This window comes from Lutra lutra, chromosome 4 (genome assembly GCF_902655055.1).
Source record: "Lutra lutra chromosome 4, mLutLut1.2, whole genome shotgun sequence".
NCBI classification, from domain to species: Eukaryota; Metazoa; Chordata; class Mammalia; order Carnivora; family Mustelidae; genus Lutra; species Lutra lutra.
This window is the reverse complement of record NC_062281.1, coordinates 197,110,067-197,131,498: the sequence shown is the minus strand read 5'-3', so window position 1 is coordinate 197,131,498 and position 21,432 is coordinate 197,110,067. Positions and strand designations below refer to the sequence as shown.

At 61.8% G+C, this 21,432-nt stretch overlaps 2 protein-coding genes and 1 pseudogene across 5 annotated transcripts; 2 read left to right on the top strand and 1 right to left on the bottom strand.

The window, feature by feature from the left end:
- Nucleotides 1–3,234: 3,234 nt before the first annotated feature.
- LOC125097433 (arginine/serine-rich protein PNISR-like) lies at nucleotides 3,235–7,343 on the bottom strand (annotated as a pseudogene).
- On the top strand, nucleotides 7,342–10,427 carry LOC125097432 (AT-rich interactive domain-containing protein 1B-like). Its single transcript, XM_047724961.1, has 4 exons — nucleotides 7,342–7,453; nucleotides 7,543–8,367; nucleotides 9,292–9,423; nucleotides 9,698–10,427. The coding sequence occupies exons 1-4, from the start codon at nucleotides 7,342–7,344 to the stop codon at nucleotides 9,889–9,891; spliced, it is 1,263 nt and encodes a 420-aa protein (XP_047580917.1). The 3' UTR covers nucleotides 9,892–10,427.
- A 2,978-nt stretch (nucleotides 10,428–13,405) lies between these two features.
- MIB2 (MIB E3 ubiquitin protein ligase 2) lies at nucleotides 13,406–21,350 on the top strand. Of its 4 annotated transcripts, none has more exons than XM_047724343.1 (19): nucleotides 13,406–14,400; nucleotides 14,597–14,866; nucleotides 14,949–15,120; nucleotides 15,974–16,080; nucleotides 16,165–16,359; nucleotides 16,527–16,669; nucleotides 16,783–16,878; nucleotides 17,832–17,936; nucleotides 18,019–18,181; nucleotides 18,262–18,395; nucleotides 18,486–18,634; nucleotides 18,720–18,876; nucleotides 18,963–19,123; nucleotides 19,229–19,355; nucleotides 19,458–19,691; nucleotides 20,160–20,338; nucleotides 20,418–20,605; nucleotides 20,683–20,748; nucleotides 21,008–21,350. In XM_047724343.1, the coding sequence occupies exons 1-19, from the start codon at nucleotides 14,115–14,117 to the stop codon at nucleotides 21,244–21,246; spliced, it is 3,171 nt and encodes a 1,056-aa protein (XP_047580299.1). In that variant the 5' UTR covers nucleotides 13,406–14,114; the 3' UTR covers nucleotides 21,247–21,350. The 4 variants fall into 4 exon arrangements, with proteins under 4 accessions (XP_047580299.1, XP_047580298.1, XP_047580301.1 ...); XM_047724342.1 differs by having other exon boundaries at nucleotides 16,771–16,878; XM_047724345.1 differs by lacking the exon at nucleotides 16,165–16,359 and having other exon boundaries at nucleotides 16,771–16,878.
- Nucleotides 21,351–21,432: the final 82 nt, after the last annotated feature.

Sequence of the window (21,432 nt, the reverse complement as noted above, 5' to 3'; positions counted from 1 at the left end):
CAGAGGCAGAGGGAGAAGCAGGCTCCGCACAGAACAAGGGGCCTGATGTGGGACTCGATCCCAGGACACTGGGATCATGACCTGAGCCGAAGGCAGCGGCTTAACCAACTGAGCCACCCAGGCGTCCCTTAACTGTCTTTTTTTAAACATACATTTTATCGGGGTGCCTGGGGCTCAAGTTGACTGAGCGTCGGACTCTTGGTTTCATCTCAGGGTGCGGTCACAGGGTCCTGAGTGAGGGCCCCTCGTAGGGCCCTGAGCTCAGTGGGGAGTCAGCTTGACATTCTCCCTCTGCCCTCCCCGCTTCAGTGCCCCCGCATGTGTGCGCACACACGCTCTCTCTCAAAATAATTAAAATAAAATGCGTCCATTTTTAGAGTAAATTTTGATGAACTTTGGCAAAAGCGGACCCCTGCGCAGGCCCTCCCTAACCCCAACACAAACGTCCCCAGCTCCTGCCGGGCCCCCAGAACCCCCTCGTGCTCCACCTCTCATGGCCGCCGTGGCCCCAGGCCCTACAGCCTTGCTCTTACGGGCTGTCCCATGGAGGGACGTGCCCTGCCCTTGGTGTACCCTCCCCTCACTCCATGGTTCTAAGCCTTTTCCCTGTTTCAAGTTCCTCCTCCTGCTGCGGAGCAACGTCCGCTCCGTGACTTGCTCACAGGGCCCCCTGCTGGGGACACCGGCAGGCTTTAGCGATGACAAGTAAGCTGCTCATTAATGGGGCAGAGTATGCGTATGATTAACCAGCAATCGGCCGGATTATTTTCCAAAGTAGCCGCACTGTTTTATATTTCTATCCACACCGGCACCTCGGAGCCTGACCCTGGGCTCTCAGCGTCCCTATCTGTAGGACAGGACAGAGGCTCCTCCCCAGCTCCTTGGCCTGGGTAGGAATTACGTGTGAAAACACGCGCGAGGCAGTTCTAACCGGGGCCACTATGCACTGAGCACAGAAAACAATGCCATTGATGATTCAACTAAAGAGAATCGCGGAGGGAAGGTGGTGAAAAGAGAGAGGTTAGGTGACAGGTGCCTGGGTGGCTCAGTTGTGAAGCATCTGCCTTCGGCTGGAGTCATGGGATCAAGCCCCGCTTGGCGGGAAACCTGCTTCTCCGTCTTCTCCGTCTCCCCCTCCTCCTGCTTGTGTTCCCTCTCTCGCTGTGTCTCTGTCCAATAAATTAAAAAATCTTAAAAAAAAAATAGCGGGAGGTTAGGTGGGAATCTGCCCCTCCCCTGTGGGGCATACTGTCCAAGCTTCTTTCCCGAATTCTGCTTCCAGAAGGAAGCCTGCCAGGCACGCCCTCCAAGGGCGGAAAGAGAACGGTCCCAGAAGCACAGAAAGGAGCCTCAGCTGCGGGAAGTGGCCCCGGAGGCCTCCGGAGGGGCTGGGTGGCTGCGTCCTGCCCAGGCAGGCGGGGCTCCAGCACAGAGGCTGCCAGTTTTCCCCAACACCTGTTCCTCCCGCACTCCTCGGTAATACCTGCACTAGCTTGCCCAATGCCTGTCTCCGTAAAAACCACACATCCCAGCCTTTCTTGTAGCTGGGCGTGCCAAGTTCTGGCCACCAGACGCCAGCTGCTAGAAGTCCCCTTGCTACCAGGCAGCTGGCTTCCGGGCAGGAGGGAACCAAGAGGACAGGAAAGCAGCAAAGGAGAAACAGACGGGGTCCCTGGGGACTTGGGACCTTTGACACCAGCCCCTGGCCACCTCTGTTCAAGAGAGCGACCATATTCTGTATTTTTTTTTCCATACTCTGTATTTTTTAAAGAGATTTTATTTTGGGGCGCCTGGGTGGCTCAGTGGATTAAGCTGCTGCCTTCGGCTCGGGTCATGATCTCAGGGTCCTGGGATCCAGCCCCGCATCGGGCTCTCTGCTCAGCGGGGAGCCTGCTTCCCTCTCTCTCTCTCTCTGCCTGCCTCTCTGTCTACTTGTGATTTCTCTCTGTCAAATAAATAAATAAAATCTTTAAAAAAAAAAGAGAGATTTTATTTTGGGTGTGTGGGTGGGGAGACAACAAGAGTAGAGGGAGAAGGAGAAGCAGACTCCCCGTGGAGCAGGGAGCCTGACAGGACTCGATCCCAGGACCCCAGGATCACGACCGGAGCCGAAGGCAGATGCCCAGGCGACTGAGCCCCCCGGGAGTCCCTAAATCACTTTTGTCTGGAGGTTTTCCGACATGCTTGCTTGAGCCTGAGCCTACCCTCTGCAGTGTCTCTTAAATTTGAACAGAGAAAGAAGGCTCATCAGACATTCGAGGAAAGCGTTCAACACGGAGCAGAGGGACCAAAGCATACAGAGGACAGGACACTGGGTGGAAGAGAATGCCTGCAGGAAGCAGAAAACACAGGCTTGAAAACTCGAGCGTTAATTAGAGAAGCAATTCTAGTTTCTCCATAAGTACGAAAAAGTGCATTTTTGAAAGAACATTGTCTATGAAAAGGAACCAGAAAAAAATAAACACGCACTCAAGAAGATAAAATACACGAGAGTTTCCGACGTGCCATCCCAGCACCGCCAGACAGGTCCGCGGCTCCTGGCAGACGCTCACTTGGTGCTTTACAATTTAACTAAAAAAGAAAAAAAAATTAGCAAAAATGAACTAAGAGGCTCTCCTCGGTGGCTCAGCTGTTAAGTGTCTGCCTTTGGCTCAGGTCATGATCCCAGGGTCCTGGGATGGAGACCCGCATTCAGTGTGGACTCTGCTTCTCCCTTTCCCTCTGTCCCTCCCCCTGTTTGTGCTCTCTTATGCACTCTGTCTCTCAAATAAATAAAATCTTAATAAAAAAAACTTAAAGAAAAAATATTATGGTTTCACACAAACCTCATGGGATGTTTTATTTTATTTTTAACTTTTAAATTTTTATTATTTGTTAAAATATTTCATTTATTTATTTATTTATTTTAAAAAGATTTTGTTTATTTGACAGAGAGAGATCACAAGTAGGCAGAGAGGCAGGCAGAGAGAGAGAGGGAAGCAGGCTTCCCACAGAGCAGAGAAGCCGATGTGGGGCTCGATCCCAGGACCCTGAGATCGTGACCTGAGCCGAAGGCAGACGCTTAACAACGGAGCCACCAAGGCACCCCTTAATTTTTTAAAGATTTATTATTTGAAAGAGAGAAAGAGAGAGACAGTGCGGGGGGCAGACGGAGAGAAGCTGACTGCCCCATTGAGTGGGGAACCTGACACAGGGCTTGACCTCAAGACCCTGAGATGGTGGCCTGAGCTGCAATCAGGAGTCGGGGGCTTTACTCGCAGACGCCCCGCACGGGACGTTTTCCACACCAGGGGCGCTCGCCGCACCCTTCCTCAGCGCTTCTGACAGGGGGGGCGGCTGGTCTTCACACTCCGGCTGCCCCACGAGGGTGTCCACGTTGATGGGCGTCAGCTCCGGCTGCTGCCAGGCCAGTGGGCTCGTCGATCCCGCGAGTGCCTTCTCCCTCGCCGCTCCCGGCAGGGTCCGCACTGCCTGCCTTTCCCCGTCGCTCTTCCTACTGCTCCGATTGTCATTCTGAGGGAGTAACTTGTACGCCTACTACGTGTGGCTTTAATGTCGCGGACCGACCAGTCTCTTTTTCCTTTTAGGGAAGATCTAGAAGTGTGCCCTACCTGGAGAGTCACCCTTCGAGAGAGTCACCCTTCTAGGATGGCGAGAAGAGCTGGAGAAAAGACCTGCTCCTTCCTGGTTTCTCTTACGCTTTTTTTTTTTTTTCCGTCTAAAAATGATGTTGTTTCACTGGGAGTTCTTCTAACCACATCACCGACTGGTTCCCTGGCTTCTGGTGGTGACAAGTCATGGACGCACCCGCCCACCTCTTTGGTAACCTGTCTGTGGCTTTTCTTCTTCCCTTTGCTTCTGCTGTAACAGCTGCTGTTCTTTTCCCCGGAAAGTTCCCGGGGTTTGCCGGATCCAGCGCTGGCTGGGCCTGGATCTCCTGGCCCAGAAGCACCGGCTGGTCCTTCCAGGGAGGGAAGCTGGTGCGCAGGGTGTGTCCTCTTTGCAGGGGTTTTTGCTTTCAGGGTGCCTCTTTGGCTATGTGACAAATGTCTTTGTGTGTGACATCCAGTAGTAAAGATCTATTTGAAGGTGCACACACAGGCGGGCAGGGGAGAGGGAGAGAGAATCTCAAGCTGGCTCCCCGCCCAGCACGGAGCCAGACACCGGGCTTGATCTCACACCCCTGAGATTGTGACCTGAGTGGAAATTGAGAGCCTGACACTTCCCCTACTGAGCCCCCCGGGTGCCCCCAGTCAGGAGCATTTTTGTCGTTCGATTCCCTGTTCTTCGGTGCCCTCAGGTTCCCTCTGCTCCTCTTGGGAACGGACAGGGACCTCCAAGGTGTGCAGCGCCAGCATTCCCAGTGTCTTGGTCCTCCCTCGTCATCATAAATGTACTTCTCTGAGGTAAACAAGGGCCATCTTCTCCATCAGCATCTTCTGTGACCTTCCTTTCTGTTTCTGGGAAATTGTGACCATTATCGTTCCATTTTTTTCTTGCTCCAACTTCTGCTTTTCTTCTTTTTTTTTTAAGATTTTATTTATTTGACACAGAGAGAGCCCGAGTAGGGGGAGCAGCAGAGGGAGAGGGAGAAGCAGGCTCCCCACTGAGCAGGGAGCCTGACGTGGGGCCGATCCCAGGGCTCTGGAATCATGACCTGAGCCGGAGACAGATGCTCAACCGACTGAGCCACCCAGGTGCTCCTCAGGTTCCAAAACCTCTTGAATCCAAGCTGGAAGAGTGCCGCGTTTTACTGCAGCAGTCTGTGGGGACTCCGGCTTCACAGAGTGGCCATAGGTGAGCACTGCTGGTCCCTGATGAAGGTGGCCTTTGTCTCTGATTCTGGGAAAGTGCCAGAAGTCCTGGAGGTTCTGAATGCCAATGAGGAGGATGAAAGTCACCTTGCAGGGGACCAAAAACAGCCCCATGCTGATAGTCAAACTGGAACACTGGCCCCATTGCAAAATTAATGCGTGGCCACCGAAGCCAGGATTGTTCTGGTTGAATAGATCCGCACCGTCAGGGGCAAATTCCCCGCTGTCTTGGCTGCTGCTATCTCCAGAAGGAGAGCTATGTTCTTAGGGCCTGGTGCTGACAGCGGGCGTGGCTGGACTGGGCGGTGGGGGTGGGTAGCATGGGCGTGCAGACCTGCTCTCCTTTCTGGTTGCCGCATTCTGTTAAACTTTGAATCCCCTTAAAAATTCCCACGACTGTTTGGACCAAATCCCATTGTGGACAGGTCCTGTCACTTCGGCATCATTCCCAATGGTTGTCGCACCACAGTGTCTGCGTCCTGAAGCTTCTCTTTGGTCAATCCACGTTTGAGCCAATGCACTCAGGTCAGTTCGGGTGCTTATTGGTACTGGAGTAACCACACCCATCGTGGCGGGTTCGAGGCCCGTTGCTGCCAAGGCTGACCACCTTGACCCCATATCCTAACTCCTCAATTTATTTAATTTTCTATCTCGGAGGGTGGCCTTCTGTATGAGGGTTAGGTTGATTCAGACTACAGCTCAGAGGGGAGCAGCAGGCTCACTTGTGCCCTCCCTGGTTCGGGAACACACGGTCACCACATTTCCTGTAACGTCTCTCTGACCCTACAATGCTCCCACTTCCTCAGAAACGATTCAATTTAACTCAGTTCTAACACTATTTATGTGGAGATAGCATCTGATCTCACTGGCTCATGGGTAAGTCCCACAAGACTCCCCCCCGCACAAGGAAATATTTTATTTACTAGATTACTAGCTTATGATCAGAGGCTATAACTCAGGAACAGCCCTATGGACGAGCTGCCTGCGGTCGGGGTCGGGGAAGGGTGCGGAGCTCCAATGCCCGTCTAGGCACACCATGTGTCCACCAACCCACGCTCCAGACCCCGTCCTTTGGGCTTTGTTTGGAGACTTCATAACAGGGGCACGATTGATTAGGTTGTTGGCCACTGGAGAATGGGTTCAGCCCCTCACCCCTCTCCCATCCCTGAAGGAGGTCGGGGTGAGGCTGAGTTCCAAGCCCCTAGTCACATGGATGGTCTCCCCTCACCCTAGAAGCGTGAACTTTTTTTTTTTTTTAAGATTTTATTTATTTATTTGACAGACAGAGATCACAAGCAGGCAGAGATGACCTGAGCCGAAGGCAGAGGCTTAACCCACTGAGCCACCCAGGCGCCCCATGAACATTTTAAAAGGGAAGCCTCACTAAAGTGGACTGCTAATGCTAGAAGGGGTGGCTGGAAGGAGCTGTACCCCCTCAACCTCAAATACAGGAACACGTGTCTCCCCGAGGAAGAACCGTCAACAAGAACCACCAATCACAGGCCCCACTGGGAGGTGTGCATTGAATCTCCTACAAGAAATCCACTGCCCTGCAGCTCAGGCAGTGAGAACCCATCATCGCCCTGACCTCCTGCTTCTCTCCAATGCGCTTTCATTCAGTCGGTGAAGCCTCTGCCTTTGGCTCGGGCTGGGTTGTGGTCCCAGGGTCCTGGGATGGAGCCATCAGCCCCCCTGCTTGGTGGGGTCTGCTTCTCCCTCTGCCACTTCCCTTGCTTGTGCTTTGACAAATAAATAAATAAAATCTTTTTTTTTTAAGATTTTATTTATTGTCAGAGAGAGAGAGTAGCGAGAGCGAGCACAGACAGAGTGGCAGGCAGAGGCAGAGGGAGAAGCAGGCTCCCCGCTAAGCAAGGAGCCCAATGTGAGACTCGATCCCAGGACACTGGGATCATGACCTGAGCCGAAGGCAGCTGCTTAACCAACTGAGCCACCCAGGCGCCCCAATAAATAAAATCTTAAACACGAAACCAAACCCAAAACCAAACCACCCTTCCAACCTCTTCCTGCTCCCTAAAATAACGTGAGCCTCTCCTTTGTTCTCTGGACTTGCCTGCGGCTTTGCCATAGCTCTCTGGTCCTGAATCGTAATTCCCTGTTATTCCCTAATAAACCCATTTTTGTGGGTAAAATAACTTTTGTTTTTAAAGTTAACAAAGACTTTCCAAAAATCACCTTATTAACAAACGCAGATGCTGCTGAAAGAGACTTTTTATGAGTATCAAAACACACTTTTATGACTCTTCTCACTTAGGAAATTCAGAGGTTTTAGGAGCCAGAAACAGGGGATGAAAACCAAGTGTAGGTTTCTTGGTGCAAGTCACACACCCGTCGAGGTTAACGGATCAACAGAAGGGACGGACGGTAACTTCCAGGTCTCCCAGGAAGGCACAAGGTGAGAACCAAGTTACAGGTTAGTGCCAAGAAGTCCAGCGACCATCTGAGAGGCGAGCACCCACCAGGAACAGAGCCAGAGGCCTGGGTGACAGTCGAGGTCCTGATCGCGGTCATGAAGGCGCGACCAGAGCCTCGGGGACGAGACTGCGTGCGGGAGACCAGAGAGGACCCCGCGCAGGCCCGCCGCGCTGCCCTGCAGGGCACCGAGGAGGAGGGAAGGGAAGGTCGGAGGAGAAAGCGCCGGCCCCAGTCGGGAGCGCCTCGGACTTTGCGGCAGAGTCGCCGGAAGCTTGACGCACAGCTCCGGCCCCAGACCTCCCCAGGCTGAAGGGTCCCCAAGCCGCAGGGCCGGTCCGAGCCGCGCTCCGAAGGAGCCCTCTGCACAGAGCCCGGCGCCTGAGCGAAGGGAGCGGGAAGCGCGACGGGGGCGGAGCAGACGCCGGGAAGACTTGGGGCGCAGGAGCCGCGGCGGGGGCGCGGAGGGGAGATGCGCGGCGGGCCCGGGGCGGGGAGATCGGGGGCTCCGGGGGGCTTCGGGGGCGGGGAGATCGGGGGCTCCGGGGGCAGGGGCCCGGGGGCGGGGAGATCGGGGGGCTCCGGCCGGCGGGCTCCAGGCGGCGCGGGGGAGGACCGCCGCGGCTCCGCGGGAGTCAAAGCCACCCGCCCGCGTCGCTCTGGTTTTCAGACAAACCCAGTCAGAGGAGTCGGCGGCCAGGACGCCTCCACGCGCCCTCCGTCTCCTCGGCAACGGGCAGCGTCCCCGCGCCGAGGGCCTTAGAGCCCCGCCTCGTCGTGCCGACGCGAGGTGACGCACTTCCGGCGGGAGTCCCGCCTCCTCCCGCCAGGAGGCGTGACCGCGAGCTCCGCGCCCCGGCCCCACTGGTCTCGGGTCCCGGCGGCGTGGCCCCCTTTGCCCGGTCCGCACGAGCTCGGTCCTCGGTGGCCTCCTGGGTGCCAGGGTCTCGGCGCCCAACCGGACAAGCATCCCGGCTCCTTCCAGTCCAAGCGCCGCTGCTCGGCTCCGCGCCCCCGGCCCGCGGCGCGGTGACAGGTCCGCGGAGGCCGCCGCCGCCTTCTGACGACGTGTACTACACGCTGTTCGATGTGAACGCGCCTTCCGTCGGCGTTTGGCGCAGAGGCGAGCCCGGGCCCTTCCCCGGAGCAGGGCGGGAGGCTTCCCGTCGCTCTCGGGACATGGGCCGGGATTCCTTCCCTCAGGTCCCGCCTCCTGCGGTCGCGTGCGTCACCGCCGCCGCGGAGCCTCCTGGGAGTTGTGGTTTAGACCCTCCCCCCGGGCCCCCGGCACCAGTGGGCTGCAGACTACAACTCCCGGCAGGCCCCGCGACGGCCCCAGGAGCTCCGGGCTCGGGGTCCTCGGCGGCCTCAGCCGGTGGTCGCGGCGAGGCAGGGCGGCCCGGCTGGCGGGGTTGAGCATCAGCGGGGCCGCGGGCGGGCTGTTCCACACACCGAGGCCGCTCGGCAGGCCACTGGCGGATAGACTCGGCGCTTTTCGGCCCCTGGAGCCCCCAGGCCGAGCGGGCGGGACGCAAACTTACGGGCAAGTGGAGGGGTCGACGGGGGCACTAGGGTCTGGCCGCGACCGGGGCCCGGGGCGGCTTCCCGAGGAAGGGGGATGGGACGGCAGGAGGCGGGGCGGCCCCGGGCTGGTGGGGCGCGCTTGGGGGTGCGCGTCCGCCCTGCCCAGTCCGGCCCGGCCCGCCCCCGCTGTCCCCGCAGAGCCTCGGCCGGGACGCAGCGCCCGGCCCTGACGTCTGCAGTGCCCGGGCCGCCAGCCCTCCGGCTCCGCTCCCGGCGGCAGGTCGTGTTCGGTCGCTGCGGCTCCTGCGCGCGCCAGACGGACTGCTGCAGCGGGAGCGAGGCCGCCAGAGCTCAGGGAGCTCTGCGAGGCGGGAGGCAGGCCCCCGGGGCAGCGGTGGGCCTCACGGTGTTGGCTCGGAAATGGGCTTGTAGATAGCGGGCAGCCCGGGAGCAGACCGGCCGGCTTCGTCCGCCCGCCGCGGTCCCGTCGGTGGTGCTAACTGTGCGTCTTGGTATTTCCCAGGCGCCACAGGGTTGGATGGCTCTGGGCTTGGACGCTCGGCAAGGCTAGAGGCCAATCCCCAGGTCTCCAGGCGCCAGGGCTGCAGCCGGCAGGTTCAAGGCGGGCAGGGGGGGCGACTGGACGACCAGACAGGTGAGCTCTTGACAAGCTTGTGCTGTGACGGTTTGGATCTGCTGTTTCATCCTGTGGTTTCTGTTCGATGCCGTGTCAGAGGAGTTTGGGTTGTTTCTGAGTGTGTGCGCCTGTGTGCGGGGGGCTGATCATGTGGCTTGCCAGTCCTCTGCGTTCAGAACCCACTGAAGAAACAAGGCGGGGCGCCGGACAGGCTTTTTCTGGTGGGCACCTGCGGGGCAGGGGCTGAGGCCGGCTAAATGCAAGCCTTGGCAAATGCAGCCCTTCCTGGCGGGTCCCCTCCTGGCCTGTTGCTCCAGAGGCAACAAGTGTCTGAATGCCTTGCCCCTGCGGAGTGGCCCGTGCAGTGATTGGGGCGGGACGCCCCAGTCTGCAGGGTACCTGAGGGCTTCCATCTCGGCCGAGATTCAGGTGATGACAGCCCTGTCCTTCCTTCGGGCCTTCCACCAGCAGGTGTTTTCTTGCTGAGTCAAGTTGGGGTTCCTGGGTGCTCTGTCTCAGGGCTTCCTCCCAGTCGCTAATGGGTCACACTCCCCAGCACCCAGAATGTCCACCTTTGTCTTAGCCAGATCTGCTGCATGACAGGAGCCCGTGATGCACCAAGTTTTGCCGGTTGACTGTGCCCCACATGGTGTCCCTCAGACAGCATCGCTGGGCACAGCTGGAGGCACAGGGAAAGGAGTGGCGGCCGCCTGTCGCACGTCATGTCAGCGTCGTGTAACTGTGTTCTTCTGAATAAAGGCAACTTGCCAACCTCCTAGCTAAATGGGATTGGATCTTTATGGCTTTTAAAAGTTTTTCCAATAAAATATTCACAAATAGGGAAAACTTCTTGTTTTTATGCTGTCCTAACGTATGTTTTGGAAGTCGTTCTGCCCTCCCAGAGCTGGCGTTTCCTTGAGACCAGAGAGACTAGTGCCCAACAAAACAGACCCAGACGCCTGCCTGTTTGCTTGAGGTGGTTAGACGCTAAAAATGTAAAACTGCCTTTTAAAAACCGTTTTCTCCGGACTTGCTTGTTGGCTGCCTGTGTGGTTTGCTGTGTTCTGTGTGGGCATGGCTGCTAGTTTCCAACAGGAAATCTCAGTGGCTTTCCAATTTGTGACCCGAGAAGTAGCCGCTGAGGGTCTGGAGCGCTGACTTGAGGCTGGTCTGTGTTCTAAGGTGAGTTAACTTTTGCTAAGTGTGCGTCTGTCCTTCCAGTCCTGTGCTTTGACCGGCTCAGAGTCTTTCTCTTTTTTTAGAGAGACAGAGTGCCGGTGCGTCCTCGCATGTCAGTGAGGGGGAGGGTCTGAGGGAGGCGGAGAGAGAATCTTAAGCAGACCCCGCTGACCGTGGAGCCTGAGGGGCCTGATCTCATGACCCCGACTTCAAGACCTGAGCCGAAATCAAGAGTCAGATGCTTATCCGACTAAGGCAACCAGATGCCTCTGCTGCAGAGTCGTTTTATTTTATTTTATTTTATTTTTTTAGAAGATCTTATTTATTTATTTGAGAGAGAGGGAGGGAGAGCATGAGAGGGGAGAAGGTCAGAGGAAGCAGCAGACTCCCCGAGTAGCTGGGAGCCCAATGTGGGACTCAATCCCGTGACTCTAGGACCATGATCTGAGCCGAAGGCAGTCGCCCAACCAACTGAGCCACCCAGGCGCCCCCACAGAGTTATTTTTAAAAAATTTCTTGACAGCCTCTGCCAGGGTTTGGGTGCCAGGCAGGGGTATGGCCTGTAAGCTCTGAGGAAAATGTCAGAATACAGCTTTTCCGGCAAAGGAAGAGACAGAAAGCAGTCTCTCGGTGAATGTTCCCACTGAAGTGGGTGCCCCTCCCTCTGTAGCCTCTCTCGCTTTGGTCACTGCATCCCAACTCCTGAGCCTGGGCCATTCCCCACTTGCCACCCCTCCCCACACACCCTGGTGGGATCTGCCGAAGAAGAATAGTGAGCCCCGATACCCGGCGGGCTGGGCACCTGCCGTCCCGTGGAGCGTGCTCTGCACTGGGCCCCAGGGACGACGGTGACGACTGACAAAGACCAGGCAGATGGGCGGAGAGAAGGGAGGGAGAGGCTTGGAAAGCTCCCCGGCCCCCCATGCTAGAATGCCGTGCCAGGATGCTTCCGAGGCCCTGTAGGAAGGGACGGCGGGGGGTGGGGGTGGGGTGCTGTTGGAGGCTCCGCTCAGGCCTGAGTCGAGGTGGCGCCGTGCTGGATGGAGACGCTGAAGCAGAGGGCAGATGCCAAGACCTGCGCAGGGCAGGGCAGGGCAGGAGACCAGGAGGCTCCTAGCGTAGCTTGCTGCCCTTCTCGGGTGCCCCTGTGTCCTGTTGGAAATGCTCCTGTAGCGTGTGGCCCGCGGATCCCTAACGCCAGCGGGTGGGCAGGCTGAGCGGCCGGCCCTAGAACGGCCCAGGACACTTGGGTCCTTCCTGCCCTGAGTCCTTTATTTTCATGTGGAGCCGATTTCTGGCTCTGCAGGTGGGGTGCCCCTGCCCGCATGGGCCTGCAGTGGGGCTGTCTGCTCACGAGGTTTGGGCTCGTGGTTGCCTGGGACGAGGCACACTCTGGCTGAGTGTAGCTCAGAGGGGCGTGTGGGAGGGGCAAGGAGTAGCGGTTCTGGTGGCTTCCCAGTGAGCAGGTTCCCAGCAGAGGGAGGCAGGGGAGGGGGCATGCAGGCTGCCAGCTCGGGCCAGGCTGCTCTGCCCAGCTTGCGTATCTGTAGCAGCTGCCCATGGGGATCGGCCCGGCGGGGGTCCGTGGCGTCCCTCCCTGTCTGGAGTTTGTTGGTGCCCGGGGGTCCCAGGCTTTCTCGGGGTGTTCTTGTGACGGCAGGCCTGGGCTTGGTGCTGCTCCGTAGGAGAAATGAGAAGCTCTTGGCCCAGGCCCCCCATGTTAGCAGGGGCCAGAGCCCGGAAGGGAGGACAGCCAGGGAGTGACAGGACAGGGAGGCCGAGTGGCCCACGAGGTGAGGAGTTTCTTCATGGAAAGCCTCCTAATTAGTCCGTGGGTTGGGAAGGTTTATCGTTCCAAAACACCCACCTGCTTCTGCGGAAGCCCCTGGAGGTCCTCCATGGGCAGGGTGGAGAGGCCGCCGCCCCAAGGAGCCTGTGCAAGAGGGAGGAGAATTTGCAGAAGTCGGAGCTGGATCCTACCCACGCGAGTCTGGGCCACAGACTGAGTCTGGCCCAGCCCTGCTCACCCTGTGCTGGACACGGGTCTTGGAGTGGAGCTGGGCAGAGGGTGGGTGTCAGATGGCCCATGGGGCTCAGCTCCTACCCCTGGCAAAGGCTGGCCACCACCCCTCCTCTCTGCCCACCAGTGGCCTCCAGCGGGTGGCAGTGTTTCCTGGGGGGGCCAGGCCTGGGTTGCCTAGGGTCGGCCTTGGTGGGGGGGCAGGACGCAGGATCCTGGGGAGGGGCCCAGTAGAGGGGTGATGTGCGGTTTCCCTCCCGTGTTGTTGGCCAGTGTCCTGTGGCTGAGGGGGGCCCCCGGACCCTAGTGGGAGCTGGCAGTGACCTGGCTGGTCCTCAGCCACACCCAGCCAGCCTCGGTCTGCCCCCAGCCTCCTGGGCGTATGGTGAGGAGACGGCCAGGTACACCCGGGCCAGCTGGTTTTCTAGCCTTAGAGCCCTGCTGGCAGCATGGGAGACCCCCTCCAGAAGAGGGGTGCTGATTGCCCTCTTCCAGTCTGGTAGTCCCTGCACCTCTCCAAATCCTGTTGATTTTCTCTCTTAGCTGTCCTTCAAATCTAGCAGTGTCATTAATTACAAAAAAACTTTAATAAGAAACATATAATACCAGGTTCCAGGGGCGCCTGGTTGGCTCAGTGGGTTAAGCCTCTGCCTTCAGCTCAGGTCATGATCCCAGGGTCCTGGGGATCGAGCCCCGCGTCGGGCTCTCTGCTCAGCAGGGCTCCTGCCTGCCTTTCTGCCTACTTGTGATATGTCTGTCAAATAAATAAACAAGTAAATCTTTAAAAAATAATAATACCAGGTTCTAGGTCATAAGCGATTGGCCTGTAATGAGCAGCCGGATCAGGAGGTAGGACGGTCCTGTGTCGCAGAGCCCCGTGTTGGCCGGCACTGCTGCCTTCTGCTTTGGGAACCTTTCGTAAATGGATTCCAGTGGTGGGCACGTGGCTGCTTTCCTTCAGCGTCTGCAGAGCTCTGCCTCCCAGCTGTGGGCTGTGACTAGTACGGGGTGGGGTTTAGGCTCCCTTGGGGGTAAATCCCATCTCACGACCCAGTTCACCCTTGAGGAGACAGGACGGTGTTGCTGTGAACACAGGTGCCCCTTCTTCTGGTACAGTCTGGAGTGGGTGGGCCGCAGTCCCGCAGGAAGGACCCAGAAGCTCGAGTAACCTCAAGGCACTGTCCCCCGGCCTGGGTAATGTCCCCCTCGTGAGTAGTGGCCTGGTGACCGGAACCCTGATGAGTCTGGCAGGGGGCACCTGTGCCAGGGGTGTGCCCCTTTACCTCAGGGTGCCTGCTCCGTATATGTCTGCGTTCCCTGCATGCCTTGGAGACAGGCCCCCTGTGGGCAGAGGCGGCTTCTCGGGGCTGTGGCCATTTTAGTCTCTTCATGGTGTCTTGATGGACGCTAGTTCCTGACTCGGGTGCAGCCTGACTCACCGGCCACATGAACAAGAGTCCGTTTTCTTCTGGAAGCATTGTTGTCTTACCTTTGTGTTGATATCTGCCATATGAATCCACCGATTTCAGAACAGTCGGTGCTGGTAGCCCACTGTGTGCCAACCGCCCAGAACTGGGTCTGTTGGCACAGGTGGACCCTCTGTGGGCATTTGCCAGGTCTTGTTCCTTGGGGGTCCGCCATCCTCTCACCAGGACTGCCCCCCCCACTTCTGCCTGTGATCACCTGGAGGCAGGGTCTCATAGCAGCTGGAGGGGCCTCTCCAGAGGTGCCCAGCTTTCCTTCAGGACAGGTGCCACTTTCCAGACTAGTGTCCCCTGCTGCTGGCCGTGGGCCAGGTGAGCCTCCTGCGGTCCATAGCACATGCACTTACCACACTTCCTTCAGCCTCAGGACATTTGCACATGCTGTCCTCCCCCTCCCTGCCTAGCTCTCCCAGACTTGTCCCCACCTGCCTCCGTGGCAGCCCTCGCAGAGCCGGTGAGAGCCAGTGTAGCCTTCTTGATGTGGCCTGAGGGTGCCGTCTGCCTGCAGGTCCCGGAGCGGCCCCACCCACCATGGACCCAGACCCCCAGGCGGGCGTGCAGGTGGGCATGCGTGTGGTGCGCGGCGTGGACTGGAAATGGGGCCAGCAGGATGGCGGTGAGGGCGGCGTGGGCACGGTGGTGGAGCTTGGCCGCCATGGTAGCCCCTCAACCCCTGACCGCACGGTAGTCGTGCAGTGGGACCACGGCACCCGCACCAACTACCGCGCAGGCTACCAGGGCGCGCACGACCTGCTGCTCTACGACAACGCGCAGATCGGTGCGTGCGTGAGTCCACGGCGGCGCCTGGGGTGTGGGGGTGGGGCAGGGCCTGGTGCACCCTGACCCTGCCCTGCCCCCAGGCGTTCGCCACCCCAACATCATCTGCGACTGCTGCAAGAAGCACGGGCTGCGGGGCATGCGCTGGAAGTGCCGCGTCTGCTTCGACTACGACCTGTGCACGCAGTGCTACATGCACAACAGGCACGACCTGGCCCACGCCTTCGAGCGCTACGAGACGGCCCACTCCCGCCCGTGAGTTTCTAGCCGGCGGCCCCCCAGGCCTGGAGCCGGCCTTGGTCCCGGCCACGCGCTCCCCAGGCTGCAGCTCGAGCCCTTCCTGAGCTGCTTCCTGGAAGAGTGACCGAGGTCATGGTCCCTCCAGAGGCCTGGTCACTGACACCAGCCCCCACGTCCCAAGGAAGGTAGCCCTGTCCACTGGAGCGGGCCTGCAGAGGTTGGTGCTGTGCGGGGGGGTGTGTCTGTCCTGGCACCAGCCAGGCTGGCTCCCCCGGGCAGCTGTGCCGGGGGCACTGTGATGGCCTGTGTGGCTGGCATCCCCAGTGGCCTGTGCTGGGAACTAACCCAGAGACGCAGCTGGGGACACCCTGCTGGCCAGCCTAGGGGGCTCTGTCGCTGGAGGGGGCGTGCGGAGGGGACGAAGCTGGGAGGATCTCCTGGGCTGGGGCGGCCACCCAGAGGCCCCACGCACAAGAGGCTGCTGCCCCATCTCCTGGACCGGTCCCTGTGCCTGGGGGAGGGTGTGTGTTCGATCCCAGCTGCCTGCTGGCCAGAGCAGGAAGGGGGACCAGCTGTCTGGGCGCCTCTGGGCAAGCCTGTGTTCCTCACTCTTCTGTTTCTCTGTGCTGAGCCCTCCCTGGGCCAGGCTGTGTGCTGAGCTCTGGGGCAACCCTAACAGCTCAGCGGTTCAGTAGGGGGCAGCAGGTGTGGAGGGAGGGCGGCACACGTGGAGGCCACGCTGTGAGGGGGCCCAGAGTGGAGGGCACTGACCAGCGGGGCCAGCCCTCCTCCCTGAGAGCCGGGTGGGGCCAGGCTCGCACCCTCCCCTGCCTCCCACGTGGCCCAGCACCCACTTGCTCTCTTGCAGGGTCACCCTGAGTCCCCGCCAGGGCCTCCCAAGGATCCCGTTGAGGGGCATCTTCCAAGGCGCGAAGGTGGTGCGGGGCCCGGACTGGGAGTGGGGCTCACAGGACGGTGAGTGGGGGTCTAGGCTGCCGCTGGCTGTGTGTGAGCCTTGTGGCACTGGCTTAGCCTGCCATGGGGCCTCTGTCCCCCCAGGAGGGGAAGGGAAGCCAGGCCGAGTGGTGGACATCCGTGGCTGGGACGTGGAGACGGGCCGGAGTGTGGCCAGTGTGACGTGGGCCGATGGCACCACCAATGTGTACCGTGTGGGCCACAAGGGCAAGGTGGACCTCAAGTGTGTGGGCGAGGCAGCTGGTGGCTTCTACTACAAGGAGCATCTCCCAAGGCTCGGTAGGGTTTGGCCCCAAGGACACCACACCTGCCTGCCCAGCGGGCCTCCTGCCCTGGCTGGGTCCTGGGGCAGCGCTGGGCTGGGGCTGGGTGCTGAAGTTGCTGAGTGGAGGGACGCTGCTGGCGGGGGGTGACGCCGCTGAAGGGGGCCTGTCACCCGCCCTCAGGCAAGCCGGCGGAGCTGCAGCGCAGGGTGAGTGCCGATGGCCAGCCTTTCCAGCACGGGGACAAGGTTAAGTGTCTGCTGGACACAGACATCCTGAGGGAGATGCAGGAAGGCCACGGCGGGTGGAACCCCCGGATGGCGGAGGTGAGCCGCCCCGCCTGCTGAGCCCCCCCTCCCATCCCCACATCCTCTGGACCCCCAGCCCTCCCACTCCACCCAGCCACAGCCTCCGTGACCCGCCACAGTTTATCGGACAGACGGGCACCGTGCACCGCATCACGGACCGTGGGGATGTGCGCGTGCAGTTCGGCCGTGAGACGCGCTGGACCTTCCACCCTGGGGCTCTCACCAAGGTGCATGGGGGGCTGGGCTGAGCCCCGTCTGTTCGCTTCTGCACCCCTCCGTGTACCTCATCGGCTCTGGGAATGCCTTTCTCCAGTCCCTAGGGAACAGGGGAGGGCTTTGTGGGGTCCAGAGGGGCTGAGTTCCGCAGGGAGGGGATCCCGGCGTGAAGGGAGAGAGGCAGGTGAGGTGTTGGGCACTGGTGGAGGCTGGGGGCTGGCAGCCCGGGCACTGGCTTTCATCCTGCTGGGCCAAGAAGCCACTGTAGCATTAGCGGTGGGAAGTCACCTTCTAAAACGTTCTTCAGTGGTGTGGCAAGGGGAGCACTTGGGGCAGTGGAAAGGCCCTTTAGGAAGAGGGTGGACACAGCCCAGGGTGGCAGGGAAAGGGGTGGGCACTGTGCTGTGCGGATCGGGGCCCTGGGTGGAGGCGTGTACCCCAGCACTGGGCTCTGGACCTGGAGTTCTGGCCCCTAGAAGGTGGGGGGGTTGGGGTGGGTGCCATGAGACCCATGGTTTGCAGTGTAAGTCTCATACAGGGGAGGGCACAGGTGTGGGGGAAGTGGCCAGGAAAGGTTTGGGGATGGAGAAGTAGCTCCTGACCCGCACCCCCATGGTAGTCTGGCCCTGCCCCCTGGTCGCCCCAGGTCCCACCCACACCTCCTCCTCTGCCAGTCTGGACTGGCCTTGGCCGTGCCGCCTCCTTCTCTGTCTGAGTGTAGGGACAGGCCCACCTTGGCTTTCACCCCCGGAGTTGGCTTTGGTCTTCTCTGGCTGTCACCCCTATGGCTCCAGGGCTGCCCACCCAGGACTGACCTGGTCACATGTGACTCTCCTCCACCTCTGAGGCAGGGGCTGGGGTCAAGTTCAGGTCTGCCTATTCTGTGGAGGTGCCCTCCTGCTCCATGGCCCAGGGCAGCCACACCTGCCTGGGGGTGCCCCTCACGTGCCTCTCTCTCACTCAGCACAACGCCTTCTGGGTGGGCGATGTGGTGCGGGTCATCGATGACCTTGACACCGTGAAGCGGCTGCAGGCTGGGCATGGCGAGTGGACAGATGACATGGCTCCTGTGAGTGCCCCAATGCCCAGCCCCTCCTCCCCTCCTGCCCTGCCAGGAGACCCGCCAGTGACCTTCCTCTCTCCCCATGCAGGCCCTGGGCCGCGTCGGGAAGGTGGTGAAGGTTTTCAGAGACGGGAACCTGCGCGTGGTGGTCGGCGGTCAGCCGTGGACCTTCAGCCCCTCCTGCCTGGTGGCCTACCGGCCCGAGGAGGACGCCAACCTGGACGTGGCTGAGCGTGCCAGGGAGAACAAAAGTGCGCGAGCCCGGCTGGGGCGGCCGCAGGAGGCGGGGCCACGCTGGGCCGTCCCTTAACTGAAGCCCTGCCCCGCCTAGGCTCCCTGAGTGTTGCCCTGGACAGGCTGCGAGCCCAGAAGAGTGATCTTGAGCACCCGGGGAGACTGGTGGTGGAGGTGGCCCTGGGCAGTACGGCTGGGGCCCTGGACCTGCTGAGGCGGCACCCCGAGCAGGCGAGTTCCCGACACCCCCCTGCCCTCCCTTCAGCCAGCCCCGGGGAGCGGGGAGGAGGACAGTGACTGACCCGTGGGCTCTCCCGGCAGGTGGATACCAAGAACCAGGGAAGGACAGCCCTGCAGGTGGCCGCCTACCTGGGCCAGGTAGAGCTGGTGCGGCTGCTGCTGCAGGCCCGGGCGGCCGTGGACCTGCCAGATGACGAGGGCAACACGGCGCTGCACTACGCCGCCCTGGGGTGAGGCCCGGTCCAGGGTGCGGTGGGGGACGGGGCAGCCCGCAGGTCAGTGGGCATCGCGCCCTCCTGCCCCCTCTCCTGTCAGGAACCAGCCCGAGGCTGCCCGCTTGCTCCTGAGCTCCGGCTGCGGGGCCGATGCCCTGAACGGCGCCCGGAGCGCAGCCCTCCACGTGGCCGTGCAGAGAGGCTTCCTGGAGGTCGTGAGGGTCCTCTGTGAGCGCGGCTGTGACGTCAACCTGCCCGTAAGTGCTGGGTCCGCTGGTCCTGGGCTCAAGGACGCAATGGTGTTGACCTTCCTGCCGAGTGACCCCTGGGTCCCCGCCGGCAGGACGCGCATGCCAACACGCCTCTGCACTGTGCCATCTCGGTGGGCGCTGGCGCCAGCGGCATCGTGGAGGTCCTCACTGAGGTGCCGGGCATCGACGTCACCGCCACGAACAGCCAGGGCTTCACCCTGCTGCACCACGCGTCCCTCAAGGGCCACACGCTGTGAGTTGGGGGGGAGGAGCACACCCAGTGGACCAGACTCCCGTGGTGCTGCTGGGCCACTGGGGGCACAGTCTGGACCCCAGGTACATCTCCCCACTCCCCCAGAGCTGTCAGGAGGATTCTTGCTCGCGCACGCCAGCTGGTGGATGCCAAGAAGGAGGACGGCTTCACGGCCTTGCATTTGGCCGCCCTTAACAACCACCGGGAGGTGGCCCAGGTTCTCATCCGCGAGGTGTGGACACGGGGCCCTGGACCGGCCTGGGGCCTTGGGGGTCAGGACCTAGCTGGGGTCCCTGGGCTGAGCCGGTGCCCACCCCCTCTGCCCTTTCCTCAGGGCCGCTGTGACGTGAATGTCCGCAACCGGAAGCTCCAGTCCCCGCTGCACCTGGCCGTGCAGCAGGCCCACGTGGGGCTGGTGCCGCTGCTGGTGGACGCAGGCTGCAGCGTCAATGCTGAGGACGAGGAGGGGGACACGGCCCTGCACGTGGCGCTGCAGCGTCATCAGCTGCTGCCTCTAGTGGCTGATGGGGCCGGGGGGGACCCAGGGCCCTTACAGCTGCTGTCCAGGGTGAGGAAGTGTGGATCTGGGTGCTGCAGAAGTGGGCCGGACTGCCCAGCTGCAGACAACAGGCGGGGCCTGAGGGACTGTCCACCTCGGCTGTGGGCGTCTGCCCAGGAAGCCAGGCCTTCGTGGGGATGGGTTGGGCTGGGGCGCTGGGGTTTGCTGGAGGCGTTTTGTGCGACCCGGTCGGCAGTGTGGCCTGACCAGCCTGGGAAAGGGGATGTGGTGTGGGGTGTGTGTGTGGGGGGGGTACCATCTGGGAACTCAGCTCCTCGCCTGTGGCTCCCTGGTGGGGGCCCCTTTCCTGTCTGCCTCCTTCCTGTTCCCACGGCCTCAGATGGTGATGGGGTGCCCGAGGCTCTGACCCGAGGCCCAGGCAGCCAGGGGCTGGTAGGGCGTCCCCGACGGCCACTGGGCCTGCCCTGGGGCCTGCTCCGGCGCGCCCGCCCTCACCGGCCTCTGTCTGCCGCCCAGCTACAGGCTTCGGGCCTCCCGGGCAGCGGGGAGCTGACGGCGGGCACGGCGATCGCCTGCTTCCTGGCGCTGGAGGGCGCCGACCTGAGCTACGCCAACCACCGCGGCCGGAGCCCGCTGGACCTGGCCGCCGAGGGCCGCGTGCTCAAGGCCCTGCAGGGCTGCGCGCAGCGCTTTCGGTGAGCCGGGGGGGTTGGTGTGGGCCCGGGCGCCCTCCCCCCACCGGGGCCCCTTTCAAGCCCCCTCCTCCCACCGCAGGGAGCGGCGTGCGGGCGGCAGCGGGGGCGCGGCCGCGGGCCCGAGGCTGGTGCAGGGGCCCCCCAACACCGTGACGAACCTGCACGTGGCCGCACCGTCGGGGCCCGAGGCCGCGGAGTGCCTGGTGTGCTCGGAGCTGGCGCTGCTGGTGCTGTTCTCGCCGTGCCAGCACCGCACGGTGTGCGAGGGTGAGTGCGGGGGCTGCGGGGGTGCGGGGGAGTGCCCGAGTCCGCGCGCACCCGCCCCACCTACCCCCGCCCCGCAGAATGCGCGCGCAGGATGAAGAAGTGCATCAGGTGCCAGGTGGCCATCGGCAAGAAGCTGCGCCCAGGTGCGTGCCCGCCCGCCCCGCCCCGCCCCGCCCGCGCCCGCCCCGCCCCGCCCCGCCCGCGCCCGCCCCGCGCCCGCCCCGCCCCGCCCCGCCCCGCCCGCGCCCCGCCCGCGCCCGCCCCGCGCCCGCCCCGCCCCGCCCCGCCCCGCCCGCGCCCGCCCCGCCCCGCCCCGCCCGCGCCCGCCCGCCCCGCCCCGCGCCCCGCCCCGCCTCCCCTCAACCTTGCCTTCCCACACCCGTCCCCGGTGCCGGCCCGCAGACGGCACGGAGGTGGCCAGCGCGACCCCGGCGCCCGGCCCGCCGCGGCAGCTGGTGGAGGAGCTGCAGAGCCGCTACCGGCAGATGGAGGAGCGCATCACCTGCCCCATCTGCATCGACAGCCACATCCGCCTCGTGTTCCAGTGCGGCCACGGCGCGTGCGCACCCTGCGGCGCCGCGCTCAGCGCCTGCCCCATCTGCCGCCAGCCCATCCGCGACCGCATCCAGATCTTCGTGTAGCCCCCCCCGCCCCGCGCCCCGGCCGCGCCCGCCGCCTTCCGGAGCCACGTCCCCCCGTCGCCTTCGCAAGCCCCCGCGCCGTGTTTTATAAAAAGATTCTCGGACTTTTCCGCTTGGTGCCTGCCTGGGCCGGGCTCGGGGCGGGGGTGGGGGTGGTTGTCCGCCCCGGGGTCCCGCCCCGCCCCG